This window comes from Fusarium vanettenii, assembly GCF_000151355.1.
Source record: "Fusarium vanettenii 77-13-4 chromosome 12 genomic scaffold NECHAsca_40_chr12_1_0, whole genome shotgun sequence".
Classification (NCBI taxonomy): Eukaryota; Fungi; Ascomycota; class Sordariomycetes; order Hypocreales; family Nectriaceae; genus Fusarium; species Fusarium vanettenii.
In genome coordinates this window covers 82,766-110,607 of record NW_003315847.1, presented here as the reverse complement: position 1 = coordinate 110,607, position 27,842 = coordinate 82,766, and the positions used below count along the sequence as shown (strand labels likewise).

Below are 27,842 nucleotides of genomic sequence, written 5' to 3'. Positions count from 1 at the left end.
CGAGCTGAGAACCTTGCCTAAGAGGCCGTCTTCCAATAGTTTGCGTGCCTCACTGATTGGGGCAGTAGCAGGACCCTGCAGACCAGCCACGCAGCTGATACTTTGCCTTCTAGCTAGGCTGGCTAACTCTCGCGCCTGAGATGTATTTGAAGCCAATGGCCACTCTACAAAGACGGCTTTGCCTGCAAGAATGCTAGGCTTGATAGTGATGTAATGCCTGTCAACTCGAGTGCTGCATACTACCAAGTCGAGGTTGGCATCCTGAGCCAGGTCGCCAGGATTGCCGTATGCCCGAGTGTCCGATGCCGTGATCAGAGACAGAAGGGTCGGGCTTGGTCTGGAAGGATCCATTCTCCAGGGCTTCAGGAATGAAGGTCTTCCAGATCCACTCCCCGACATGTTGGTTAGGTTCCTAGACGATAGCAAAAGCAACGACTGTACAGGCTTGTCAGTATACGTCACAAGGAGTGGGGGTTAGATCAGATGGACCCATAGCGTAAGTGGGCTTGAATCGCTCAGTACTCTTGCTGCTCGGGAGGACACTGGCAACAGGAACGCTCTTGTCGAGGCGGTCAAAGATGTCAGATACAGCATCGAAGCTAGAATCTGCGCCGATGGCATCATACACTCCAATAAACGTAGTCTCTTTCAGGGGTTTGGCGATATCCTCGACCACTGTAGGACTCTTGTATTCGAAAGTGGCACTGGCACCCAGGCTCTTGACGAATTCGTGGTTGGCAGGGGAGGCTGTGATAACTACAGTCACACCAGATGCAGCAGCCAACTGAATGGCCGTTGCACCTACGTATGACGCGCCGCCCCAGATCAATATGGTCTTTCCATTGCTAGCAGGCTTCTTGACCGAGGGTAGCGGTAGATCGAGAAGATCCTTGGCGTATAGAACAGCACAGGCTGTCGAGATGGCGAGAGGAAGAACGACAGCCTCTTCAAAAGTCATCGAGTCTGGAATAGGAGAGACCAAGGTGTCAAGGACAACTGGATAGGATTGAAAGGCCGAATTTGCCGGGTCCTTTGTCATGAGGCCATGGCAATGTCTGTTTCATCTCGCCCAAGTCTGGTTAGTTTGTGCCGGTGCTGCAGTCAAAACATGAACTCACGCAACGACTCTGCCGCCTTTCTTGAAGCGAGTAACGCCTGTTCCAACTTCCTCGACAAAGCCAGCCGCGTCTTCCCCCAGAATGAAAGGATATACTGATAGGTATCTCCCATGGACCCTAGTTGTATCAGCTCAGTGCTCAGTGACCGTCGCGTCGAAGGATGCCTAGGAAGCTTACTGGATCTTCCAATCTACAGGATTCTAGCGAGCATTCTCGTTAGTCGAAGGAAAACTTTATCCGGGGCATCAAATAGGAAGGACACGAACAATAGAGACAGCAGCATTTTTGATGACAATCTCTCCGGGGCCAGCAGTTGCCTTGGGCGCTTCTCGTATGTTGAGAGGATAGCCTGAGGGTGAATCGACCCAGGCAGCTTTGTTCTCGGCCATGTTTTGTGATACGTTCTGGTGCTTGCGAGCTGTGTCTACGCCATATAGAGGAGGTAGCTTGTGTAGGTGGAGAGAGGAAGATGATTATATAGGGATTCCTTGGATACATGCATCATGCAATTGTCGAAATAAGTTATTGTGAATTAGTAACCCTTGGGACACAACAGACTACAACTAGGGAAGAAATGGCTCTTTCGGACAGGCCCATGGTGGCACACCCATGTGGGCCACACGACCCTCCCGTTCTTGTCGAAGTATGCACACCCTCGGGCAGACCGAGAGATGCTCGGCCCTTTTGGTTTGTTCTTGCCCGGTGCTCGGGATAAATATGGGCGCTTTGGGGTGTATTGGACGAGGTGAAGAGCCACACACTCTGGGCAAAGTTGGATCGCCGGAAGAGGCTGCCGAGGCCTAGGTCTACTAACATCAATGTTACTAGCACCTACACCAGCGTAAACGACAGAGATACCTTGCTATAACTAATTGCTACATTGGGTATCATACTTGGAGAAATACACAGAGCTCGCAGTTACAGTACAATCACGTTAGTGCCGTGTCCAAAAATCTACCCGGAGTGATCACCTCCTAATCAAGAAAAGAGTTTTGGACAAAGGTTGCCCCAAGATCATAGCCCACCTCCTTTGTAACTATATCCATAGGAAGATATCATCAAGACGACTCCATCACATAGCCCTCTTTGCTAAGCACCCCGATCGAGATGCCTCCACCCTTCATCCCGCTCCAATTAATGCCCGAGCAGGTCAATGTAAGCACAGAAGACGATTGGACGGGCACCAGCGATCCGAGAGCAGGGAAGAAAATGCAGGATCGGATCCACCAGAGAATCAGGCGTCAGTCTTGACATTAACCCCGTGGCAGCTCTCAGCTAACTCCGAAAAAAGGACAACGAATGAAGGGAATTTCAAGACCCCCGCGAATGCCCAACCCCCAATCCTTCTTTGGCGACTGTCAACTCAGTACCTTCGCCAATTTCTCCAGTAACTTCATCGAGGTTGATCCCTTAAGTATCTACTCTTTCACTGCTTGTGAACCCGAGTCGGAGCGTACCGAGCGCTTCATCATTCACTTCAGCGCTCGTGTACACGCAGACTTCACCAATGGCTCACCCCGCGCCGACATGCTTCTCAACCTGATTCAGTCCAACACCACGCGGGCATTAGTAATGAACGCGAGAATAATGAACATCACGAGCGAGCTCATGCTGCCTGACGCTCGGTCTCGGCTACCATATCACGCCATCGACAGAGCTGCGATGATTCCCTCGGTACCGTCTAGCTTAGAACCTACGCACCTTCAGCTTACTGTCAGTCATCACCCTTGGGTCGATATCTTGCCGTTACCCGAGATCCGAGATAATATTATGCGCCAGGACGAAACTTCCTATGACAAGAAGGCGCTGTGCCGCGACCTGAGAGGTTTTCAGGATGTTGCTAATGGGTTGGGGGGCATGATTGTCTGGGGTGATCCTTCAGACTCTGAGGCATGGGAAGTCACTGAAGCGTTTGCTTCGAAGTGGCCGTGGGTGATTCAAGACTGCCCCCGGCTTCTGGAATCCGCCAGGCACTGGAGATCAATAAGAGGTGAATCTTGATGGACGTATTACTATGTTTTATGACCGTATCAGCACTGATTGCATAACGTACCTACATCAAGGAGATCGAATGATTGAAGAACTCACCACCTTTAATGTGTTCTTTATTATTGTTGAAGCCCGGTCCTTGATGGGACAAGAGCCAGAAGACCGAAGCATTCACCCCATGTGGTTTATTTCATGGAATTAGGTATCCTTACCTATACCACTTGATCAGGCCATTCTAGACATCATGACTTCCAACACCATCCACCCAATTCGGCCCACTCATGGTAGTAGGCAAACCAGGGCGACTATGCTCACATAGCTACGGGTTTGCCAAATTCCTCTGCCGAATCGTCTCCAAAAAGTCGAGGAGAGCAGCCTTGTCCCTTGCTTCAACGCCGTCCTCAACCCCACGACCTTCATCTTCCGACCTCGACCTATCCCAACTATTCCATTCATTCCAGAACTCCATGTCGTCAAAGTAGAGATAACGAAGAGGTTGCTTGTAATAGAAGCCATGGTCCTGACTCACCTTCACGCCGCTCGGCTGGGGAAACAACTTGCGTCTAAAGTCCTCGTGCTCCTGGCGATGTGCTTCGGCGAAACTCATACCCAGCCCAGACTCATGGCGGGCGTATAACTCGCCGGCAGTGATCTGAAAGCTTTTCAATGTGGTCATCGACTGCCTCCATTCGCTCAGAATATTGTGCCACCGGATTGGAAAAAGGTGATTGGGCACAGGGCCTCTTTGGAGGGAGTTCATCCAATTCTTGATTGGGTAGTCTTTGTTGGAAACCTTGATGCTAACTCCATCGTTGTCCTGGCCAACGATGGTTGTGCCCTCGCTCAACCGAATATGACCTTTCGCCTCATAGATGATGGCGCAAGTGTCGAGTTCCAGCTCCTCGAGCCCCAGGGATGCAAACCAGTCGATCTGCCATTGATGGCTAAAGACATATTTCTTGAGAGCAAGAACCTTCAGGTTTGGAAACCCGCCGCCACCGCCAGCTGCACGAAGATCACATTTAGGGTTCCAGCCCCAATACGTACGGCAAGACAGCGACAGAATCTTGAGGTTCTGTGCCACCGAGCGGGAGAGCCAGGTAGACGTGAGGGTGTTGAACGAAACATGGAGCTCCTCGCTGATGCCATGCATGGCCGTGTTCCAATCGGGGCCTTCTGTTGCAATGGATAGTCTGAGATCGACCAAAGAGCCTGAGGCAATCGCCATTTTGACATGTTCAGATCCAGCTGTCCAGCTCCAGGCATCGTCGGGAACATTGTGCAGTGTGAGTCGGTCAAGGCGCGTCGGACCAGTTGGTTGATCAGCTTCATCTCTCACACCCCAGTCTGGGACACATGCTGGATGCTCGCCGGTTTCCAATTCTTGTCGAATAATGGGCGCCTCGATGGCTGACCAGTCGCCAGCCAATGTTTTGAATATGGTCTGTAACACTTTGGTGCGATAGTCCAGCAGCTCCTCGACCCAGGGAAAGCCCTCTAACTCCATCTCAGTAGTGAAGCAAAGGCGAAGGCTTTTCAAGTTGGGAAGACATCTAATCAGTGGTAGGGCGGACAAGAAGCTGACGCGTGCTTGTGTGCGGGAGTGGCGATCGGCATTTTGGAGATCTGTGCCAATCCAAGTATCGCATGTGAGTTCCCGGACGAACTTGGCGAGCTGCTTGGACAGCGCAACTTTGGCAAAGCCCTGTGGTGAGGTGAGCCTTCATTTGGTCCGAGGAAGAGACTTTGAAAAGCGACTGGCGTCGCCAAAGAGCAGGTGCGTTGATCAACCAGTCGCAAGTTTAGAAGAGTCGACTTGGAGATGGCAGAGAGGTAACCCAAGATCTTGATGATGAGCTCGGGCGGCAAAGGCGCAAAGATTGGGTCTGCCATGGTGAATCAGGTCACGAGCAACGCGAAGAGGAAAACAACCCCCCCGAACGCGTCAGGTGTTTGAACATGGTAACGAGCCTCCGCTGCGGTTATATCATTGGCTGGGCTCTCCGGGTAAATCTGGCTGTTTCATTCCGATTGGTCAATCATCTTTTTCGTCGCAAGAGGAAGAGAGACGTCTCGATCTCAGCACTCAGGCTTTTCCTTCGTGGAGCAACAATATTGTCTCGGTATATACGGAGTACCTGGACTCTCCTTGAGCATCAGTTCAATGCTTGGACTTGAGCTTTGCTCTCTGCTCAGCAACTACCGGCACATGTAACCTCTTCTGACGGGGCCGCCTCCGCCTCATTTTGTCTTGCCATGCATGGATGCAAAGCTCCACACGACGTGACGCGGTGTCACGATAAGCTTCAGGTCAGGGAGATACGCGCCGGCATTTGATATCGAGAGCCTGATTTCGTCCCAAGGCTCGGGCTAAATAACGAAAGATACTCCAAGGCGGCATTACAAGTGATAGCATACTGCATCCGTCACCCAGCACCCGGCACCCACAGCACACGCAAATCAACAATGTGTCAAGTGACGGTTACTAGAAGTTCGGAATGGATATTTTAAGTAAATTAGTATTGTATTTTCTAGAATATTATTAGACCGTCTAGTTACCACTGCACTCGCACACTGTTAGCTGCTGGCAGTGAAACTACTGTGACAGCATCACGTCTTCAGCACCTACCTTACGCTTAAGCTTGTCCATCACTCAACTGCGCTCAATATCGGGCTCGCGTTTCTCTCCTTCTCGCTTTTATGTATAGAATCAATTAATTTAATTTATCTGTATGAAATCACGATCAATCGCCTTAACCTGGCCTATCTAATGAGTCGCCCTGGGCCTGACAGTTCTTCCCGTCTTGTCTCTTGTTCGGTACAGGGTAGGACAAACGCGTCGCCTTTTTCGCGTACTGTACTCATAATCTTGCTCGAGCCATTCAGAAGAAGGAAAAGATCTTGCATTGCCCTCACAGTTAGTAAGCATCGGTGAAGAAAAGCATCTCAACGCGTCGGGCAGCTCTTAATCACCGAGTGAAGCGATGCTCATCTGATACTTATCGGGAGCGGATCCGAGGCTGAGTCGGAGTCGGGTCCCTTTCCCGCGTGGCGGACGCTAAGTTATGGTTGCGGGCAATTTCTTGAGCCCAAGATCATTGGAGATAAGAATGATTACAGTGAACGTAATTAGCTGAGCCGCCGAATAGCTCAAGGGTCGATGGTTTCTGGTGTACGTACTGTGCTGTACTGTACTGTCCTGTGTGCCTTGGTCGCGTGGCCTCAAAGATTGTCCAAAGACGAGCATTTGAGCGAGCATGGAACGGCCGTTGCATTTCCCAACTGTCGGTCGCGCTGCGCCATAAACGGCTGGAAAAATCGGCTCCTGTATGCTGGCCACCTAACTCAACCACAGCAGCCACTTGGCTTGGATCCCTGAAGCCACCACCAATGTGCACCCTTGATATCATTAACTCCAGCTTCTCAGGCAGCCCTTTTATTGAGACCCTTGGCATGTCGGGGGGACCATCCTCTCGAGGAAGTGATCAACGCTTTCTCGAATCGCCTCGTCGTGTCACTGCCTCCCCCTCCCCCTCGCCCGACAGCTGAGCCTGTAAAAACCTGGCACCCAATCCAGTGGCTCTTGGCTGGACTTGGCTCCAGCCCTAGACCGAACATGGTTGGACGCGTCTGGGGAAAAGGTGGGCTACGTCAACGCGTCGCACAAAAGACATTCGGTCAGCCCTGCTATGGCACAGCACAGCACAGCACAAGCATCTGCCTGCCTGCTTCTGCATCTGTGACAAGTCAATGAGATACAGTCCCAAAGAATGCCTCGCTACATGTCGCTTGACAACTCACAAGTCAAGATGAGTCTAGACAGACAATGCCCCTGAACATCGGTCCCTGGGCTACTGTACTGTATCTCTAGAGATAACAGCTTCCCCCATGACTCGTCAGACAGGTGGCAAGACCCTTGTCCGCCCAGCCCGTTGATATCAATGGCTCCCCGGCATAAATGTCGGTCATGTCGCCCCTCTTTTCCCCAGGTTTTCCCTCGTGCGTCTTTTGTCCCCACCAGCCTTGGCTCCAAATGCCTCCTCTCGTCGTCATTCTCGTCCCCTCGTCACAAAGTCAACCATGACGGGGCTGATTCCCAATGTGTATGCGGCTATTATCATTCCTATGCCCGCCGCTGGCCTGGCCCTCGTACTGAGGATCAAGGCACGGCGGATGACTCGGATGGGCCTGGGTTATGACGATGCGTTGTGTATCGCCGCTTGGGTAAGACACTGGTGCTGGTGCTGGGAGAGGAAGCACTCGCTCATAGTTTTAATAGGTCTTTGCAGTTGCATACTCAGTTGATCTCATCGTATGTGAGTAATAAATCATCGTCTCCTCGATGCGACCCGTGTTAATTGATGCTGCGCAGGGGCCGCGTGCTTCAAACTTGGCCAGAAACTTGCACCCGACAGCGATGAGAAGATCGATTACTACATGGAAAAGTCTCGCATGATGCTATGGGCCAGTGAATACCTATACGCCTGGTCAATAGCCCTCACGAAACTCGCAGTTCTCTCCTTCTACCGACGCCTCTTTCAGTTCTCATCGATTCGCATCCCCATCATCGTCTTGATGGTCATGTGTGGGATATGGCTCACCTTGCGCACGTTTCTCACCACGTTTCATTGTCTCCCTGTTCAGGCTTACTGGGATAAGACGATTACGAATGCGCGTTGCATTACCCACGTCGCGAGGTTCTATCTCGGAACAGACCTGACACATTGTTTGATGGATTTCATCATTTTGGCTCTACCTATATGGGAGATTATTAGAATGAGGCTACCCTTTGGCCAAAAGATTGCCGTCCTCGGTCTCTTTGCCCTCGGATCTCTGTACGTCCTCTTATCAACTACACCGCCTGACCGGCCGCTCACATGATATCTCAGCGTTGGTATCGCTTCCATCTTTCAGATCATTGAGTCACAAACCTACAACCCCCAAACTAGAGAGTTGCCGTATGAGTTTGCTCTAGCAATGATTTGGGGGAGTGTCGAGGTTCACTTGGCCGTGTTTACAAGTAAGCAGCCATCTCCTTTGAGGCATTATAGCTGCTAACTCATTGCCCAGGTTGTCTTGCCCTGCTCAGACCCATCTTCCGCAAGGTCATCCCAGGCCTCTCCTCCGGAAACAGTTACGCGGCCAGCCGTCCCAGTGTTGCTTTTCAACCCCCGCCAGAATTCGCACAGGCAGCGAGAAGTCCCAGGGAAGATCCCCTTGATTCAGAGCGTGGGTTAACCCATCAGGAGTACGACACGCTCAGCTTACCAGGCTCGAAAGACAATTCTAGTTCAGGGAGGGGAATCTTTCATTATCGAGAGTATCGAATGTCCAGTCTACAAGGGTCACAAGGAAGTGATTCAAGGCTTTCAGAGAGAAGCGTGCGATGATATGATTTTGCGTAAAACAAATATTAATAGGCCTTCAGTGCCAAAACCTTCTGGGGACATCTCCTGAAAGATAGGGGCCATTCTTCCGCTTGTTGCCTTGCTGCGGTTCCTAGGCCAAGCCCGCTTACACTTCACGCTTGTCGGATTCGAAGCCAACGCGGTCCAGTGATTGCGGGAGATGAACTTGGCCACGGAACTTGCCATGCGAAAGAAATAGAGCTCCGTGTATAGGAGACCTTTGCGCACGCCTCACGTTACGTACCCAAGCTCCCTTGATGAAGCATATTGTGGAATGGGAAGTGGCATTAGTGTTGCTCTCGTGTGTTCCATTAGAGAGGGGGGCTTTGAGGGAGAGGAGATCTATGGCAAAAGAAAAGACTCTCCAACGACTGCTCACTTGACTTCAACTGCACTCCCCTCTAGCTCTGGATAGTCTGGAAGCTTCCAAGCCGATGTCTTCGCATCCAACCCAGCCCCCTGATCAAACTGAAAGTACGATACTACCCTTGCAAAGGAATGCAGACACCAGATTCCAAAGCTCGTCCTGGGTGATATCAAGGCCTTGATCCGCTGATTTCCTCCATACTTGGAAGTGGCTATCGGTCGATACCTCTTCTCGTAGTTCTTGGCCCCCTGCACCACTGCTGCTGTTGGAGACAACATTTCCTTCCTGTAGAGAGTGGCAATCTCGCCTGCGAGAATATAGGCTCCAACCAAGGCGAATGTGCATCCAAAGCCATTTGCTGTCTGACTGTGGGCAGCATCGCCGAGAAGAACAACTCGGCCCTTGGACCAAGATTCTTCTGGGAGTCTGACCTCTTCAAGTGGCGTAGAGTAGAGATCATCGGCTTCGGGACCATCTCTTAATGCCTTCATGAACCGATCGCATTCCCATCCTCCGCCTTGATACAAATCGTTCCATGCCTTCTTGAGCTCTGCTAGATTTCCAGACTTGTGTGCCGCATCGAGGCCAGGGTCATTGCCCCGCATTTGCATATACACGCGAGTAAGTTCTGGGCAGTCTTTTCTTGTGCCAATGATGCGAGATACGCTGGCTCCGGGTAAATGGCAGAATGTCATCCTGTCTGAGTCCCCGGGTTTTGATGGGACGCTGAAGAAGCCGATGTTGCCTCCCAGCCGATGTCGTGGATCTGGAGCGTCAGGACCAAGCATGAGCTTTCGAGTCCTTGAGCCAGTTCCATCAGCAGCGACAACAAGATCAAAGGCCTCGTTGTGGCCACCATAGAACTTGACGTGAACCTTGCCGGTGGGATTGTCCTCTGGGTCTTGGGTGAATGAGTCGATGGTTGTGCTGAAGAGATGCTTCACATTCTCGCGCTTCTCAGTAAGCCCATATATAATGCGGACAAAGTCACCGCGCATGATCTCATACTCGGACGTGAAGCTCTGCTTTCCGGTGCCACTTGGAGCAGCTGGGAAAAAGGCCTTGGTCTGGCCCTTCAGATCGATGAGTTGAGTGCCAGACTCGTGAACTGTCACAGTCCGTACGGCATTTTCGATGCCCATTCTCTTCATCATTGGGACACCCTGCGCACGAAGGTCGAGTTGTTGGCCGTATGCTCGGATACTCGGAGAGCGCTCGATGAGAGTGATGTTGGCGCCGACTCGTGATAGCCAGTGGGCGAGAGCTGGACCGGCGATGCCGCCACCAACGATAAGGACTCTTAACGACTCCATTCTAGTAGGAAAGTAAATATATTAAAGAGATAAATGCCAAGAAGTGGTGATGGTAGCCTCTACTTCTGAGGCTGTATATGTAGTTGGCTACGGACTTTTCAAAACACCGAAATAGTCTCCCGTCTTACTTAAAACAGCTAGTAAGACTGCCTCTGGTCGTCCATGACACGTACAAGAGTGGTTGGGGGAGTCGTAATCGCCATGATAAGCCGGATGTTGATTGGTGAGCGGACTAATCTCGTACCGTCTTACTTTCCTTGTGGCTTCTGAGACAGCGTGCTCGTGGTTAGAGCACCACCGTAACTTGAATGGTATCCAACGCCAAGTATGAATATATTTACTTGGAACTTCAACTTCATCTACTTGGTCCTTGTAGTTTAACCTGGATGTGCCTGATATCTTGGTGTATAGAAAAAGGATGCACTGATGGAGTAGACTTGCTGACCCAGTGACAGCTGGTTACACCAGGTATGACCAACCGGTGACTGATGTAAGTATAGACTTGTGCCAGTCCCTAAAAATTGTATGCTCCCTTGAGTATTATAGAGGGTTAACCTTGATCTGGGTTATAGTGATTTTCAGTGTTGGGTTTTAATGCTGTCATGTGCCAACTATTGTGTTCTTTGACATTGTGCCCGATGACTCCTCTTGCAGACGTGATTGATACAACAGCAACAACACCACCAACATAATCATATTCTGCCTTGGAGTCTGAGTATGCCTCGATGCAAGGAAGGTCGCCATGCATTGTTGTTGGCGGTGTCATTCGAGCCACGACGTCAAAGCCACTTGAAGCTTGCCACATTGTACAGTGATATATTTCATGGATCAACAGACACACCGAAGACGCGTCAAGGTGTATTACTACCTTTAGAGATGACATATTGTTACACCCATGCAGCATCACGAGGATCTTCACATTCCACATGCCACAGCCACACCGCAAGGCACAATGGAAATACTGCTGCCTTCTAAGGCTTCTAGAAAATTTCAGCTTGGACGATTGGCCGTAGATCTGTCTGTGCATGCGGAACGATCGGCCCCGTCAACCAACAAGCGAGATCTCTTCTCTGGTCGGGCGGTGGCTGAGACAGATCGAGCTGACCAATAGCTGTGATGCGGAATCAGATGGTTTCGGCTATTCGGGAGCGAGGTCGCAGTGGCTATGCTGCATACAGAAGGTGATTGACCCTCACGAGCGCCATTTTGGATTAGATTTCTGCGTGATCAAGGGTCGTCTTTGTTTTGTACAACTTGTGGCCAATAATATGACGCAATCTTGTGCAACCAACATTCTTGCACTGCCCGTAAATCGGCAAGTCGATCCTACACCCGGAACAGCCCCAGTCAGCCGCAGCTACATACGATGGGTGCATTGACGAGGAGATAAAAGACCTCGGCATGAATACTAACAGGTTTAAAATCAAGCTTGATTTCATCTTGACCGTCTGATCACCGCACTATCGTCAAGACATGAACACCATACTTTCACGATAACAAGACATCTTTTCTCACCTAGGTCAAGAATCATAATCATCATGTCAGCGTCAGCCCCTCCGCCCTACCAGGAAACGTCTGGGGGACCGGCCCCACCAGATATCGACCCTGTGGCTTCATTCGCAGACCTCAAGATTGACTCCCAACCTCATGACCCGGACCCAGACACTTGCCTGGCCCACCTCAAGCTTCTCTTTGCCTTCCAAGCCCTGAAAGAAGACGTGGGGTACACCGATGGACTATTTGGCATCTGGGATAGCCGCGCAGACGGAGCCATCACTGTAGCTGAGAACGGAGAGATTGAGGAACACGTCCGCGCTGACGGTGATGTTCCCGACGATGAAGAGAAACGGAAAGCACTTAGCAAGATCCGGGAGAAGCGTTGGGCCCTATTTGTTGCAAGGGCAGTGGATCGATATGAAGCCTGGTGGAACAGTTTGACTGGTGGGCCACCATTAGTTGAGAAGGATATGGAAGAGTCCCGGACGACAGCATATGAGGCTTTTGCTCTTAGAAAAGAGCACAGCTACTGGAGTAAGGAACCGCTTCCGCCGCTAGGTATCTTTTGAACCGTCACTCTGGTTGTGCTTTACTAACAGGTACCAAGACGTCTTGATGGTTTTCCACGCTCATCTCCTCAACCCAACCGATTTCCTCGAAGATTGCATGCGGAAAGGATATCGTCGGTTCTGGCAAAGTGGCCTCCCATGGAGACTAGTCAATGCTGCAATCGACGAATCCTTTAATTACACCGTTCCTAACAGCCACAAGGCTAGATGGGTTGCCAAGACTGGAAGCCAGTGGGAGAACGTCGACGACTCCCTCGTCAAGTCTCTGAGTTGTCCTGTCTGCACAACAAAGCTCGATATTCCTTGGACGACTTGCAGTCTTGAAGAGAACCCAAAGACTCTGGAGCGACCAGGTCTGATCGGATCTGGGTATGGAGACGGTAGACTGGAGTTTCGATGTTCCAAATGTGCCACTCTCATCAACAAGGAACTACTCAGTGTCGCCAAGTTTTGCAACGACTCCAAGAACCTTCTCGTCAAGCACTATCCCATGCCTGGAACCATCCTCAAGACCTCTAATGGGGTGCCAGAACGATGGACTCGAACTGCGCAGCAGCGGTGGGATCATCGGACCTTTCCGAACCGCATGATTCAGCTCATATTGAGCGTCAAGATCCACGATCTCTTGAACCAGGCTAACCCAGATCAACCCCCTACCATGGAGACTGTGCGTAAAATGATTCAAGACGAGGTATTGATGAAGCAAAGCTCTCTCCGCACCATACACGAGTCATCTGGGCTTTATGTTGCAAGACGGAGACTGGGCGTGCCTTCTATTTCACGCATCTGCATCCGCAAGATGATGTCGAGATACTGGGAAAACTTCAGCCCCTTTGCCTTGGATCTCTGCGGAGCCATCATGAGACAAGGCATCTTTTCTGAAAAGATGTGCAAGATTGACTGGTTGCACTCACCCACTGCTCGGGAGACGATGGCGAGGTTTTGTACCAAACACGAGCGGTTCATGAGCATCATGGCCAAGAACGCGTCAAAAGTCGCTGTTCCCACGCTTGGTAAGCATCGTGGTTATCATTAGCTATGAGCGCCGCACTAACTGTGAGACGTTAGATATCGACCTTCCCTGGCACACACACCAACTCACGCCTTTCTCTTACTACCAGTACACCACTCGGGTCGCGGCTCGTTACATCAGACACGACGACAAGATCGAAGAGGGAAAGTTGAGTGAGGCATTTGAATGGACAAGCAAAGAGTACCAAGAGACATATGGTGAGGTGTATTCTGAGTGTACTTGCTGGTACTGCGAGTCTGTGAGGACGTCGCATGTATCCTCGGTGGGAAAGGCTCTCGGGCTGTCCAAGAACGAAAAGGGTAAGATGCACCGAATGGCATTGACAGACGTTTGCTAATTGTCTCTTTAGTCGCAGAAAACTTTCATCAGTCTGGCGCTGCAAGCCTCTGTCCTCCAGACAACTCGGCCCATATCTCCTCACATAATGCCGTGAGGGCCCCCGGCGACATTCTCTTGGCTACAAATCATGCAGAACGAGTCAAGAATCATCTTCAACAATTACATCAACGTCGACTAGAAGAGAATTACCAGAAGGCATGTAGACGGGCTGAGAAGAAGGGCCGTAAGCTGCCTCCCAAGGAACAGTATTATGACCACTGGGGGTACAGCTATTACAGTGAGTGAACCCGACTATACCTGCCTATGTAAGGCTAACGCAGAAATGATAGTGTACGGACCGTGGATGTATCCTATTTACTTCACGCCCGGCATGTACTACGCCTGGGACCCTGGCTACTCGTCTGGAGCTGGAGCTGGGGTTGGAGGTGGAGATAGCGGTAGTTGGGCACAATGTGCCGCCGGCAGCTGTGGGGGATCTGTAGCCGCCGGAGGATGCAGTGCAGGAGGTGGAGGATGTGGTGGTGGCGGTGGCTGCGGAGGCGGAGGTGGAGGATGCGGTGGAGGAGGAGGTGGTGGAGGTTGTGGAGGAGGAGGAGGAGGCTGTTAAAACGATGATGTTAGTTATACTGTAAATGAAGACTGTTAGCATATGTTAAATGTCATGAATGCGCCGTTGCCGTTGCCGTTGCCGTTGCCGTTGCGTCGTTGAGGCAATCAATTATGGACTAAAACTAAGAGCCGTATCGTGTGATCAACAATTGCATCCAAGACCCTCCATAGGGGCATTCTGTGAGTTCACTACAAGCTTAGGAGATATGCACGCCTTCGATTATATCTCACCGTACCCTTCTCCAGATGCCAACAATAGCAATTCTACTTTGAGATACGACGATCAACAAAAATACTGGAATAATATGGTGAGCATGCAGGTCGAACCATTCTGGCCTTTTTGGAGACCGTAAACCATTGATAGGGAAATCAACCAGTCTGATGAAAAGTGGCCTTTCTGTTAGTTACATACTGAAGCTTGACCCGGCTCTGAGGCGTGTCCTTTCAAGTCACAGCCTGCCTGGCTGTGTGCCCGAGTGCTGAAATGCTCATCACTTACGGGGTGGACATCTTCGCTAAAGACAGCCTTGGCCGCAAATCACTCTTCTGGGCTGCGGCCTTCTTAGTGCTGGGTGGAGGGAATGAGAACCTACAAGCGGTTGAGGCAAGCTTGACTTAGGGACCACCCGTAAGCCTACGCGATTGCTACGGCATGATGCTCCTTTACCTCGTGGCTAAAGGGATGACTCGGCAGTGGGAGAACCACTTGCTACCGGATGCCCTGAAGCTTTATATCCCCATCGCGAGGGCTCTCATCACGGCGGGAGTAAATACCAATTTATACAGTAAGGATGGCACTGAGATTATCAAGGACATTTTTGTGCAAATCCTGCAACGACTCCCGGTCCAGTTCCCTGAACTACAGCATGAGTTTGAGCAACTGAAGAAGCAGCTGCGCATAGCGTAACATAGCAAAAGATTTAGTTGATGGCTGTTTGGGTTGCTAATCACTACTTTGGTTTCAGAGATTGATAGACTTTCATCATAGATCGATTTCGTCTAGTGACTGAAAAGGATGCCCACCAGGCCGTCTTATCAGAATGTCTACCTTGAGTCACTTTTTTATTCCCATGCTTCCAAAAGAATCACTGAACTTATATTATCTCTGGATGAAACTGGTAGATACAATTCACGGTCTAGACTGCTTAACATTCCTAAATGCTCATTTGGTCTTGACAGTGACTCTCAGTTTCCTTTGAGAGTCGTGTTCTGTGGTGCTATAGTGCAACAGTACACTTGAATTTTTAGTGTGTACCACCGATGAATTGATTGCCCACGTATTTGTATGAAAAAGTGTAGTCCAAGTCAATTCTAAACGTGGGAATCAAAAGCATAATGATGATCGGCGTTGGGGCAACCAGAGAATTTACACAGACTATCCGGTTACTTGGCCCAGGGCTTGAAAAACAGCGGGAAAGTATTATAAAAGCCGCAGCCAGATTGAAACTCATGTATTATTTGTTTACAAACTTGCAAGGGAACGCTTGCTAGCTTTGTTGGAAACGCGAAGTCTCATTACGAGCAGCTTGGTCTGAGCTGAAACTCAAGCTCATGCGGCTAAGCTGGGACCCGGGCCCATATTCTTGTAACAGTTGCGCCAGTTATAGTCTTGATAAATGTCCCTGGCCTGAATTATCTATATTGTAGGTAGATGTTTTCAGCTCTAGTCACTTTGTTGCCAACTGGAAGAAAGGCAATCGTGGAATATACAATGGGTAATAGGAATGGGGATGAACTTGAAACTTCCCAACTTCAAGAAAGATGTGAAAAGGCTTATGCAAACACTCCATAACAATCCCAAACCCTCCCAACTGAATTTGTGCTTGCCAATGGCTTTCCACGTTGGGGGCCAAACGAGGCAACATGTAAGATTCACATGCGTAAAAACCAACGACCGAGATTCTGTTATGGAATCATTTGACCAAGGCGGTTCTCCGAGATGAAAAGGAGGGACGGGAGAAGAACCTCTTGTTGCTCCTCACTGCAGAGAGAGGTAGGGTCGGGCATTGCCGTCTTACGCTTATATCCTTGACATCCCACTTTAAAGAGTTTGCCAGTTCAGCTGATGATTCATCTCACCTCGAGGCCCCGTTACTAATTTTTGAATGATCAGCTGTCTTGTTGAAACAGCTTCAATGGATACAGAAGGGACATATCCCGAGTCGCATTGACCGAACATTGACGGAAGATGGGTCATCGAATGTGTTGTCTCGCCGTGAATGCCATCCTCGGGAGAGTAAGCTTCCGGCTCTCGGTCACCGACGCTTTTTAATTTGCGGGTCTATAACTCGGCATCCAACCAGGACTCGGTCTAGAACCTCCTCCGTGTGACGCTCCGCATCTCGGAGGCTCGGATCATCGGTGAGCTACCGGAGAGCTGGACAGAGGTTGAGGTCATGCATCCGTCAGGGAGAAGCCTCAACTGAGTAGCCAAACTCGAGTTCATGGAAAGATTGTTGTGTGCCGGGAAGTTGGTTCAGTGCTCGATGCTCACAATGATGAGGATCTCGGTTGTGCATGACAATTCTTTCGGTACATGTCCCTCTACGTAGTGCTTGTATTATGCATCTCAACACGCAGCGGCTTGCCGCACGAGAAGAAGGATGCTATAGCTGTAAATGGTACATCGGGCAAATCTTTGAATTCGTATCTTCCGGGCGAGCACATGGACATTCTTGGCACGGAGGGACAACACAAGGTCCTCCCACCACCACGGTACGCCAATACAGCCACCTCACCTGAACATTGCATGTATGCTTGTTTAGACAAGCATACTTCACCTTAACTTCATAAACGGTCTCTTCTCTCGCCCAACTACCGCCTTGGGAATGTCCTAAAACTAGCACTGCAAACTCAATTCCTTCTTGTAGCCAACCAAGCGGTCATAGACCCTGTTCGAGGAAACCATTCAGCCTGACTTCGAACTGCAGGTTACGATCAAGTCGTCTTCGGCTCCTACGGCAATCCACTCTATCTCTAAGAGAGGGTGGTGTGCCTCGGTGTCTGAGAGGTTATGAGTTGTCGAGGGATTTGAGTTTGGATCTGAATACGAGCTGAGGCTAATCGCGAGCTGCATGATTGTGCTCCGATTCGCGACGGAGTGTGTGTCGAGTTTAATCACAGAATCAAGTTCTTGAGAAGAACCAACTTGAGTACCGTCATGGAAGCAAACACGATAGTACATAAAGACCCTCTGACATTCTCAATTCACTTATTTCACCCAAGGGTAGTCAGAGATGCAAACACCTCTGGACATCCTCTTGTTCTTTCTTGAGACAACCATCAAACTCATTCCTTATAATACCACCTCGACAAATATCAACGCCTGACTAGCCGACCAACATGCTTCTTAAACATCTCTTCCTGGGTTTCCTCCTGGGTGCCTTTTCGGTGGCAGCCATCCCTCAACCAGAGCCCGAAGACGTCGAGCTCGAGGCAAGGGACGATGAGGATCTAGTCGCCCGCGGCGGTTACGAATACTGCCCCTACGGTCAACACTACGACAAGCACCATCACTGCGTCTGCCCCTGGGGCCAGATCAAGGATGGCAAGTACTGCAAATGTCCTGATGGCCAGTACAAGGACGGGGACTATTGCAAATGTCCCGGAGACCAGGTCAAGGACGGCAAGTACTGCAAGTGTCCGGATGGACAGCACAAGAAGGGCAAGCGGTGTGTGTGTCCTCATGGCCAGATCAAACAGGGCAAGTACTGCAAGTGTCCTGGTATTCAGTTCAAGGAGGGAGACTATTGCAAGTGCCCCGGAGACCTCGAGAAGAAGGGCAAGTTCTGCAAGTGTCCCCACGGTCAGGTCAGAGATGGAATCTACTGCAAGTGCCCTGGAGAGCTTGTCAAGAAGGGAGACAAGTGCGTCTGCCCCGACGGACAAAACCAAAAGGGCAACTACTGCAAGTGTCCACATGGCCAGATCAAAGATGGAGATCAGTGCAAGTGTCCGGATTACGAGTGGAAGAAGGGAGACTATTGTGTCTGCCAGAAGGGATATCGTCGTGGCCATGATGGGAAGTGTAAGAAGGAGCACTACTGAAGGGGCTGGAAGTGATGAGAATTGATGGTGATGGGCTATGAGACTCACTCCTTTTGTCGCTTGCATGGGGTTGATGTAAAAGTTTCGTGTTGATGACACATGTACGTTCCTTGAAGAGATGCTGCTCTGGATGTGGATTTGGCCGGATTGATACATAATACCTAATACCTATAGTTGTGGCTATGTTTCATACCAACCTATACCTCAAGGGCATCTATGGTCTATTTCAAAATTGGAAATTGAGCTATATGAAGTTTGGCGGCCCCAAACGGAATGAGCTCAAGCTTGGTGACCTCTGACTTTTCAACCTCCACGTGCTTTGGAGGTAGAGCGGCAGTACCCAGCGTCTCTGGCCAGTTTAAAGGATAAGCGTCGACCTCGAGACTCGGTAACAAGTTGTGTCTATCGAACAGTGGATTTGGCAGCTTGGTGTCGTAAGGAATGGTCCTCCCAAGCTTAATTGTCATGGGGTCTATCGCGTATCGCCAGTTGGACGTGGGTTTAAGCACCCAGTCGAGACTTTGAGCATCCACCTCAGAAGTTGGTAAGGGCTGTCTGTCTGTCTAATTGAGTGGTTGATGGGATAAAGAGGAGTATTTGATGTTGGCGGCGTAGAGCAGAGGGTCATGATACACACCAACGGTGTTGTTCCTGTATGCAACGGTGGTCGTCATAGAGAGGTGTATAGATAATCTGTGGAGGCCTTTCTGAATCGACATGCGATAAAGTCCATTTTCCGCCGAAATAGATTGGGGTTTTTGGCCGGCAAATTGGCACAGCGCCGTGGTTTCGTCTACCCACTGTGGGATTCGAAAATAAAAGTCAAAACCGACGGCAGCCAGAATTTCATAGTCCAGTCGATCCGAGAACGGATAGTTAGCCCGACATATCACTTAGACCAGAGTTAGTGGAGCGAGATCACTTGTTTCCATGATGCGTACCTTGAACCGACCTGTTCCTGACCTTGGTCTCTACTATCGATGGGCCGAGTAGCATATGGACAAGGCCATTTTCTCCGTACTTGACAAACGACGATGCAACACATTTTGGATATGCCTGCGGATGATTGACGGTACAGTAAGGCTGAAAAGTCAGAATCACATGAATGGTGTTGACAATTCTACTTAACACTTACAAAATTCGGCTCTAACCCGAAGGTATTGGAATATGAAACAACATTGAAGAACGGGTTTGCCGTCAAAATTCGGGACCACGACTGATTGGTCTGGGTGACATATTGATGGGACCACCCTACATAGATCAGTATATAGAAAATAACTGGGTGTCAAATACGTGTTGGGTTGGATATTCTGTACTCACAATCAGGGCTCATTGCCGCGGGAAGGGCGTTGAAAGTAGCAAGCTCAGCCCTGTCCGCAAACAAGTTTGATCCGTGAAATCGGTATAAGAAGGCGTAGGAAACCATGGACTCGACAGCCATGCAGAGTTCTGACCTGGGAGTTGTTAGTTTGACGTACTCTCGGGGGCGTGCAACTCATTCGTTCCCTCTTTGAGGACCGAGTCCGCCGAGATGCTCCTCACCAATGATTGTGCCCAAAAGTGATGTTTTATACTCGAGAGTTAGGTTTATAGCCTCGTGTGTCTGATGAACAAGGTTGGATTTGTGCGGCTCGCTCATGGACGTGAACAGTTCATATGACCTGTTGATGTCGGACTTTTTCCCGGGGTCTTTTGTATGATTATTTTAGTCAAGGATTGATCATCCCGATTGCCCCAAGACAGAACGGAGTCACCACCGGCGTCGGAACGGAGAATAAAATGGCCTGGTTCACATACTTGCATTCGGCATCGGGGTAAGTTCTGGGGTGCTCAATTGAGGGAACTCCTAGCACGACTGTGCATAGTGGGGTGGTAGCCTCGTGAGTTTCGTGATCCTTGTTAGCTGGAGGCTTCTTGCCTTCATCCCTATAGCTACAGCTTCCACGTCGCCCTTGAATATGAGGTCATCTAGATTCAAGGCAATTCTATCCCGTTTGGCCTGTCTCAGAGCGCCAGTTTAGCAGAATTCTCTCCTCGCTGGACGATGAGCGGTGAAGCTATTAAGCCTAGTGTCCTCATAGTGAGTATCAGCTAATGTGGTCTTTGTTATAGTTGAAGCCCGGCCCTTGATGGGTTAACTGAGCCACAAGATCGTGAGTATCAGCTTGTCTTGCCCCCAATAGAATGAAATTTGACTGACACGCCTAGAACCTCTTGGTCCTGAATTGGGAATCTCTGTGAAACCTGGCTTCCCTATTCGAGATCCGTGTCTTGGCGGAGATGAGGGTAAAACACCAGTAAGCATTTGGTGCGCCGATGTGTTCTCGACCACGCCACAGTGCCCACCATTTTTCAGCTCCTCAATTCAAACAAATCATGGACCAAGATTAGACCTGAGTCGGGCTCCCAGGGGTAAATCGGCACCTCGGGGCCAATCAGACACCTACCGAGAGGTTCGTGGCGCCCTTGAAGTAGCTGAGGCTTGGGTTTCTCACTCTCCTGCTTTGGATGCGTCAAGCTATAAAACCTCCTCGTCGGATTGTTTTGGCTGCCAAGAAAATCTCTAGGCCTCTATCAACCCCTTGCAAGTCAGACTTTCCTGCACATTTACGTCGTCAGAATGGTCAACGTGGCTACATTTTCTGCGGCCGTCGTGGCCTGCTTTGCCTCATTTGGCGCAGCGAGGAACTGCACGCCCAGCCTCTACTACTGCGGTAGCTCTCTTCTGGATATCGGTAAGTTTATTTCTCCATCCGTAGAGCCCTTTGTCTGATATCTTGCCAAGGCAACTACTACGACGATATTGAAGACGCCCTCGCCGCCACCAAGCAAGGCATCTGCGCCGACCGACGCACGTCAAGAACTCGCTGTTCTACTGTGCGCCTGGTACGAACGGGGTTATCAAGTACAAGGGTTACTGCTCCAAGGGTTGCAAGAACATGGGCGTTGGTAAAAGTGGCAAGTGTTAAAGGGAGCGTTGAGTTTATTCAATCGCGTCGAGATGCCTGAAGGGGCTGGGCACATGAATGAGATAACATACAAGGAAATTCAGATCGATGAGATGCTAGAGTAGTACGAAATTGATGTTTTTGCCTCTCTACCCACCCCTGGATGGTGTTGCCGTTGCTCGAAGAGGCATAATACCACGCTATAGCAATGTCAGCTACCTACTCCAGAGCGACCACCCCTTGATCCTACAAAGAAATTTGGGCCTCCATCTCAAGGGAGAGGCCCACACCTTCACTTGACCCCAATGCACCTGCCCTCACGTCTGTCCCCTTTCCTTCGGGTTATCGTCAGGACACCTCTCCAAAAGAGGCCATCACCGAAAATACCTAAGAAAGACGACAGTTATCCCTGTCCTTTTCCCTCTTCTTCTTTTGCTTCTCAAAGCAGGGATTACATATGGAATTGTACTCAATCCGATCTGTTAGGATTCCAAACTGGCACCCACCCAGCTTGCCTTTGGCCTGGTCGCAGATCTCGTCCTCAAATTTGGTATTCATCAAAAACCAGCACTTACTGCAGGATGTGACGAGGGTGAGTTTACGACACATGGTGGTTTGTCGTTTAGTGGACGCAGTGTTTGTTTCTATGTTGCCTTTAGTCGTTGTTTCGGTTGTCTTGTCTCGTTTCTTGGTGAGGTTGATAGTTGCATGCAGGAAGATTGGTGCTGGAAGAACGGACGCTTGCCGGGCTACTTATAGTTCTCTTCCATCTCTGATTATACGTTGGCATAATGCTATGGTGTGTGGTTGAGACAGCTGAGGCTTGATTAATGACCTCCCATGCGTACTTCAAGGTGATTAACGATAGGTTATGTGTGCCTTGTTCGCCGATCGCTCCTTTGGCATGGAGTTAGGTTGGTGGTGGTACACAATGAAGCGGTGCAGCTTCGGATCTGGCCTGCTTTTGGTCTGCTGTGATGAACTTGGCGTGGTAGTGAATGCCTCTGGTTGGGAGATACAGTTGGCGGTGAAGGAACAGGAGTGAACATGGAGTAAGAACAACGACGTCAAATAAGAGTCGCACAGAAACTCCAAGTTGACCAATAGGGGGCCGAAAGACTATAAATAGCACAATTATGGTTCATTTCATGTCTCTCATATATAACCTGAGTGCAAGGCATGGAAACCAAGAACAGTGCTGGACAAAAGATAAGTCTAGACATGGTGCACTCGAACACCCCAGGATTTCAACCCTCACAGATAGTCAAGAACACGATGTATTTTCCCCTTGGTTATTCTGTATCCTCATGTGCGTCTTTGAATGTTCCGAATGCAACCCTAGGAATTCTTTGCCATGTACTTCACTGTTCAGGCCTACGCCCATCGAAATAAGAGGTGTTCCTTTTGTTATCGTTGCTTTGTGAATCAAGTCACAAATTAGTAATAATGAGGCATTTTCTCATATTCACGTAGCGAGCTGATCGTCTCTTTCATCATCTTCCATCTGATCACTCTTTAAACACTATCCTCAATGCTAACCCGGGTGAACGGATGGTCATCGTTTCCATCAGAGACAGTGAAACCTCCTTTGATGCCTAAATTAAACGCTCCTGCTCCCGAACACACCCTCTTTCCTCACCGCTTTGACAAACAAGGCAACTGATTCGTAGCACATTTGTGCAACAGGCCTCACCCACAACTCGAAGAGGTTGCCCCCCACGCATCCCGCATCAGAGTCAGCACGGGTACGAGTGACGGTTGAAAATACCGTCGGCAAACCCATTGGCCAATAGCCACTACTGTGACTTTACCTCCCAAGTCACGCGCCGAGTGTTCGTGGTGGATATTGGGATATTAGCCAACCGGGACGAAGGCATGGATTCCGAACAGCCTTGGCTATGGTGGCGCTGAGTCAGTGTGCTGGCCATCTGCAGACACCCAGAGAGAACAACTCATCAGAAGAGTGCAAATGGTGTAGTCAGGCAGGTCAATGTAGGAAAAGACGGCCCAAGTTCATCTCAAGTGGACCTTTTCAAGTGCTGCTATGGTCTGAGACACATCACAGAATGCAGAGGAGGAACATTCAGAGCCTATGGTATGTCTAGGCAAATCCCTCAGTTGTGATGGCGGTTCAGCGTTCCGCCGACGCGCATAAATGCCTCAATCCATTACTCCACGCTAGGCTGCCTCTTCGACTCAACGCTTGGCTCGTGGTCAGGAAATTAGCCAAGTTGATAAATTGAACTAATTAGTCTCATCGCCTCTATTAAGTGAGGATAATATCGCTTCAGTCTATAGTACTTGGCCGTAGTGAGAGTCAGTGGACGCCGAGTGATCAATTTGATCGAAAGCTATACGAGCTGATTCCTCGTAGCCTCCGGTTCGGCCTTGTCGCTCGCCTTGTAGGCAGCAGGCTCGATATGCCGTTGCCTCTTGTAGTAGGGCGAACCATGATAACCGAGCCACGTTGTTTGTGCCCAACGGTTCCCCCAAGGCAACCGATGCGTTGCACTTGTCTAACGGCATTTATACAAGCACTCTCTTCGCCACTTTCCCACCTCTTTGCAATTTCTGTCTCATTGGTAGCAGAGATCTACTCCTACTTTACCAAGGTCATCTTTTTCAATGCCCTATTGTCGCCTGAAAGTTGCAGACATGCCTTCAGATTACACTGATCAGTTCCCCTCCGGTCATGGCTATCAGCAGCCAGATCTAGGCTTGTCCTGGACTGGTGGTAATGATGATGACGACCCAGACACTGCTGTCGGGGAGTGGGCAAATGCGGCTGGCTTGAACCATCGATTGTGGCCCGAGGACAAGTACTTCCTCTATGTATGCTTCCTTAACGGCCATTCATCCGACAAGGACAAAGTCAAGTCTCTCATCGAGGAACACTACAACACCCTTCGTATGCGAATCAGATTCGTCTTCCTCGAGGATGATGACCCCAGAGCCTCCGATATCCGCGTTTCATTCATCTCTCACGGTGTCTCGAGCTCGTGTATTGGCACTGACGCTGAGCGACACCTACAAGAATCGACCATGACGTTGAACATGCATCACAACGACCAGCGAAGCGCAGAGGATCGGCGAAAACACAGACAGGCTGATGTCTTGCATGAGTTTGGCCACGCTCTAGGCATGGAGCATGAGCACGCTCATCCTGACTGCCCGATCAAGTGGAACTACAGAATAGTCCAGGGCAGGAGGGGATGGGATGTTCAAAAGGTCACACACAACTATCGCAAACTGGACAAGGCTTCCACAACAATACGCAATGCTTATGATCCCAAGTCCATCATGCATTACCCAGTGGAACGAGGAGACGCCCAAGGCGGGACAGTGATCCCTATGAATACTGAGCTTTCCGATGGAGACAAGGAGTTCTTGATCTGGATCTATCCCATGCCCGAACCCCGCAGCTCAAGCTCACGGCAGAGCAGAAAGTCATCGTCCAGCAAGAAAAGCTCAAGAAAGCATCAAAAGGGACGCAGAGGCGATGAGCAAAGACAGGAGGTGATGCACCGACAAGAGGACCCGTCCATTACGGAGAGCACAGGTGTTGACCCTAGAGTCTACGAGCATTCATATTACCAGCCGTACGGGTACAACGCTGCTGATGCTGAAGACTATATTCATGACGACTCTGGTACGGGAGCCAGTGATGATCAGCTCTTGGCGGCTTCTGGGTATGATTATCAGTTGTACAATGGCGAGGTTGGTCCTAGCCAGTGGTAGGGGCCATACTCACAGTGAGCGTTCAGTATTATGGCGTTTGGGGACACGATTTTGTTGATGAGTGGATTTCATTTTCAGGTTTTACTACCATAAACATGGCCATGTAGGAGTTTTCTGGCTCTCAAGTTGAGCTTCACGTAATAGTCAAACGCAATATTTGTGCTGTAGTAAAATGTGTATGCATAATCGGCCATGGAATAATAGTACAAATCATGTTCTTTCAAAATCATGCCAATAATCCACAGATGATGCGCTTTACTCATTCCCCCATGGCGCGGTCCCAACTCCCTTCTCCAGATCAATTGCAAACTGCTCGAAAGAACTCTTATTTGGCTTGCACTTGGTGCCCAGCTCAGGCAGGACACCATCTTGGAAGTACGCTCGGATCGCCTTGTTGGTGCAGTCGGACGGCTGCTTCATTACACCGTGCTGGGTCTGTTAGCTTTTCACTCAACTCAAGAGACGATAAGATGACTTACACCAAAGCCCTCATGGGTTAGCACTCGACTTCCGTTGAACCTCGATGCAGCATTCCAGGTACCAATGAGAGGCGTGATTGGGTCCCATCGGCCATTGGCAAACAGAAGCGGAAAGCTGGTGTTCAATCCTTGCCACTCTCCCTCGTATCTCTCGGCAGCAAACACGGGCCATCGAGCACACATCCATGTCTTGGGGCCAAGAATCTCGCCGAATGAGCTCTGCGCATTCTGACCCTCGACAATATTGTACATATCCTCTGGAGAGTTAGCTCTGAAGGTGGAATCCGAGCACCCAATCGCGTGAAAGTTGGGCCCCTGGGAAATGTTCCATGGCTCTTCTTGCTCCTCGGGTGTCTCTGGCTTCACAGGGTCGGTCCACATGCTAAAGTTGCGGTTTAGAAGAGGAATGAGCACCTGAAACATGCCAGTGAAGGACGCTGGGGCGTAGAGTGCCGAGTGGATCTGGGCTTTGCTGGCGAGTAGCACGCTGACGTTTCCAGGTGTGAGATAAGGGATGGGAAATTCCTCTGATACCAAGACTGGGTCCTTGGCGAGTTCGTCCCAGACCTCGACTGTAGCATCCATGAGGCCTTGGGCGGTGGTATCTGGGCCTGTGAAGTTGGCGAGAGGGCAATAATCAACACCAGCATCGACACATTCTTCAAAGAATCGCAAGATTGTCGATTCCACTCCTGAAAGGGCGCTGAACCAGGTACCAGAGTAGTACTCGTCGGGAATAACCACAGCATCGAGAAGCATACGGCCAACACGGTCAGGGAACATGGCAGCAAAGGTCTGTCCCAAAATGGTACTGTAAGAGCGTCCCCAGAACCTAAGGAGGCCATCTTCCTTGAGAGCATCAACAATGGCCAGCATATCCCTGGCGACGAAGGCTGTTCCGTAGAAGGTGGCATTCTCCTTGTTGGGCTCGACACAGATTTTGGCATACTCTTCACTGAGCTCCCACACCTGATACTTGAGAAGATCGTACAGTGGCGATGGTGGTACGTCGGAGTAGGGGTGAGGGTACTTGTTGTCGCGGCGGGATAGTTTTGTTGATTCAGGAGTGTCAGGGGCGGCGCTTCCGGTGTCACAAATGAATGGCAAGGTTCGGCCTGTGCCTCTACAGAGTTGTCAGTTTTGGTGATTCAATCATGCTCCAGAGGAATTCTTACCGTGCATCGAAGCCAATTACGTTAAAGTGACCACCGAGAGTCCTGGTCGCTTATTAGCGATCAAGTATGGGATATCTGAGCCTGACTTACTTGACATAGAGTGGGCCTTTTTGTGTGACCTCTTCAACACCACTACTCCCAGGACCTCCAGGGTTGAAGATAACACTTCCCTTGACGGGCTTCTCTTTTGCATTGACCTTGACAAGCTGCAATTGTAGCTTCTTGTTTGACTTGGGGTTGGTGTAGTCAAGAGGAACTTCAAGTGTAGCGCAGTCGACTGGGACTGTGGTAGCGTTTTTGACTGCCTCTGGCAAAGGCAGGTCACACGGCTTCCAGTCTAGACCTTCAACGTCTCTTGTTGAGAGATGAGCATTGGGCATGGCCCCAGCGAGGGGGTAGGAGAAGAGGAAGAAAAGGGGATTGAAGCGCCACATGATAAAGGCAAGGCGTTGGTGATATAATCTTGTAGATGTATTAGAGAAGTTCAACTATGGAATATGCGTATTCTCGAGTACATATATATTCATTTCCATTCACCAGCTGAGACCTTGTGCAACAATTCAGGCACAGCCATGCAATCATCATGCAGTATGCCAGTTCTCTAGAGCGCCTGGATTCGTCAACCTTAGTAATTGATCAACTAGTCTCGTTGGATAATCCGATCGGATTGATCTCGAACGATAATCCTGCGAGGCATTGACAAGGCAGTGAATCTGGGGACATCATGGTGGAGGCTGAGCGGCGCTGCGTTTGTGCTGTTTTGGGTAATTCAGGCGACGATCTGAAGAATGGAATGACATCAGAATATCTGACAACCTCGACCAGCCAATCAGCTAAGAATTCACTGTTCCAGTAACATCTTGGCATCCACGTTCCCTGATTCAGCTGCCATGATGTGCACGGCGGTGAAAACAAGGCTGGGAACAAGGGGCGCTATGCCGTGTTTGAGCAGGATGCGCCGCTCGCCAAAGTTTTTGAAGCTGGAAAGTTGGAATCTTTATACCTGATACAACACTAGCATTGTTTCACCAATCTAGCTAGAGCCCAAGATAGTGCTCTAGCAGCGAGATGAAAACGGTAGAGCCTTGACACGTTTGGGAGAATTACAGGATACTAATTTTATCTTCCGTTCTCATTTATGTTTTTCTCTATCGGTACAATCTCAATTAATTCCGGTCTGTAATCCTTCTAAGCTGCAAGAACTTTGTCAATC

The 27,842-nt window shown here is 49.9% G+C and overlaps 11 protein-coding genes across 11 annotated transcripts; 6 read left to right on the top strand and 5 right to left on the bottom strand.

The window, feature by feature from the left end:
* Nucleotides 1-220: 220 nt before the first annotated feature.
* Nucleotides 221-1,507, bottom strand: NECHADRAFT_52915 (uncharacterized protein; the record flags this gene model as incomplete). Its single annotated transcript, XM_003041848.1, has 5 exons — nucleotides 221-412; nucleotides 458-1,055; nucleotides 1,119-1,235; nucleotides 1,296-1,318; nucleotides 1,385-1,507. The coding sequence occupies 5 exons, from the start codon at nucleotides 1,505-1,507 to the stop codon at nucleotides 221-223; spliced, it is 1,053 nt and encodes a 350-aa protein (XP_003041894.1).
* A 1,087-nt stretch (nucleotides 1,508-2,594) lies between these two features.
* Nucleotides 2,595-3,113, top strand: NECHADRAFT_18294 (uncharacterized protein; the record flags this gene model as incomplete). The annotated part of the gene is made up of 1 exon (XM_003041904.1): nucleotides 2,595-3,113. A coding segment is annotated over one exon (519 nt), but the record flags the coding sequence as incomplete, so codon positions are not given.
* A 313-nt stretch (nucleotides 3,114-3,426) lies between these two features.
* On the bottom strand, nucleotides 3,427-5,000 carry NECHADRAFT_87094 (uncharacterized protein; the record flags this gene model as incomplete). Its single annotated transcript, XM_003041847.1, has 3 exons — nucleotides 3,427-4,112; nucleotides 4,155-4,733; nucleotides 4,775-5,000. The coding sequence occupies 3 exons, from the start codon at nucleotides 4,998-5,000 to the stop codon at nucleotides 3,427-3,429; spliced, it is 1,491 nt and encodes a 496-aa protein (XP_003041893.1).
* A 2,187-nt stretch (nucleotides 5,001-7,187) lies between these two features.
* On the top strand, nucleotides 7,188-8,497 carry NECHADRAFT_52860 (uncharacterized protein; the record flags this gene model as incomplete). The annotated part of the gene is made up of 5 exons (XM_003041903.1): nucleotides 7,188-7,331; nucleotides 7,387-7,423; nucleotides 7,480-7,942; nucleotides 7,997-8,127; nucleotides 8,178-8,497. 5 exons carry the CDS (start codon nucleotides 7,188-7,190, stop codon nucleotides 8,495-8,497), a joined length of 1,095 nt encoding a protein of 364 aa, XP_003041949.1.
* A 393-nt stretch (nucleotides 8,498-8,890) lies between these two features.
* Nucleotides 8,891-10,195, bottom strand: NECHADRAFT_97495 (uncharacterized protein; the record flags this gene model as incomplete). The annotated part of the gene is made up of 1 exon (XM_003041846.1): nucleotides 8,891-10,195. One exon carries the CDS (start codon nucleotides 10,193-10,195, stop codon nucleotides 8,891-8,893), a length of 1,305 nt encoding a protein of 434 aa, XP_003041892.1.
* A 1,450-nt stretch (nucleotides 10,196-11,645) lies between these two features.
* Nucleotides 11,646-14,240, top strand: NECHADRAFT_72838 (uncharacterized protein; the record flags this gene model as incomplete). Its single annotated transcript, XM_003041902.1, has 6 exons — nucleotides 11,646-12,250; nucleotides 12,300-13,274; nucleotides 13,330-13,593; nucleotides 13,644-13,910; nucleotides 13,963-14,005; nucleotides 14,069-14,240. Exons 1-6 carry the CDS (start codon nucleotides 11,734-11,736, stop codon nucleotides 14,238-14,240), a joined length of 2,238 nt encoding a protein of 745 aa, XP_003041948.1. The 5' UTR covers nucleotides 11,646-11,733.
* A 3,344-nt stretch (nucleotides 14,241-17,584) lies between these two features.
* NECHADRAFT_87090 (uncharacterized protein) lies at nucleotides 17,585-18,588 on the top strand (the record flags this gene model as incomplete). The annotated part of the gene is made up of 2 exons (XM_003041901.1): nucleotides 17,585-18,269; nucleotides 18,464-18,588. The coding sequence occupies 2 exons, from the start codon at nucleotides 17,585-17,587 to the stop codon at nucleotides 18,586-18,588; spliced, it is 810 nt and encodes a 269-aa protein (XP_003041947.1).
* A 264-nt stretch (nucleotides 18,589-18,852) lies between these two features.
* NECHADRAFT_87089 (uncharacterized protein) lies at nucleotides 18,853-19,730 on the bottom strand (the record flags this gene model as incomplete). The annotated part of the gene is made up of 4 exons (XM_003041845.1): nucleotides 18,853-19,181; nucleotides 19,231-19,372; nucleotides 19,425-19,540; nucleotides 19,610-19,730. 4 exons carry the CDS (start codon nucleotides 19,728-19,730, stop codon nucleotides 18,853-18,855), a joined length of 708 nt encoding a protein of 235 aa, XP_003041891.1.
* Nucleotides 19,731-20,909: 1,179 nt separating this feature from the next.
* NECHADRAFT_87088 (uncharacterized protein) lies at nucleotides 20,910-21,298 on the top strand (the record flags this gene model as incomplete). Its single annotated transcript, XM_003041900.1, has 2 exons — nucleotides 20,910-21,024; nucleotides 21,075-21,298. The coding sequence occupies 2 exons, from the start codon at nucleotides 20,910-20,912 to the stop codon at nucleotides 21,296-21,298; spliced, it is 339 nt and encodes a 112-aa protein (XP_003041946.1).
* Nucleotides 21,299-23,892: 2,594 nt separating this feature from the next.
* NECHADRAFT_87087 (uncharacterized protein) lies at nucleotides 23,893-24,975 on the top strand (the record flags this gene model as incomplete). Its single annotated transcript, XM_003041899.1, has 1 exon — nucleotides 23,893-24,975. The coding sequence occupies one exon, from the start codon at nucleotides 23,893-23,895 to the stop codon at nucleotides 24,973-24,975; it is 1,083 nt and encodes a 360-aa protein (XP_003041945.1).
* Nucleotides 24,976-25,230: 255 nt separating this feature from the next.
* On the bottom strand, nucleotides 25,231-27,009 carry NECHADRAFT_52885 (uncharacterized protein; the record flags this gene model as incomplete). Its single annotated transcript, XM_003041844.1, has 5 exons — nucleotides 25,231-25,404; nucleotides 25,455-25,916; nucleotides 25,947-26,577; nucleotides 26,630-26,671; nucleotides 26,720-27,009. 5 exons carry the CDS (start codon nucleotides 27,007-27,009, stop codon nucleotides 25,231-25,233), a joined length of 1,599 nt encoding a protein of 532 aa, XP_003041890.1.
* Nucleotides 27,010-27,842: the final 833 nt, after the last annotated feature.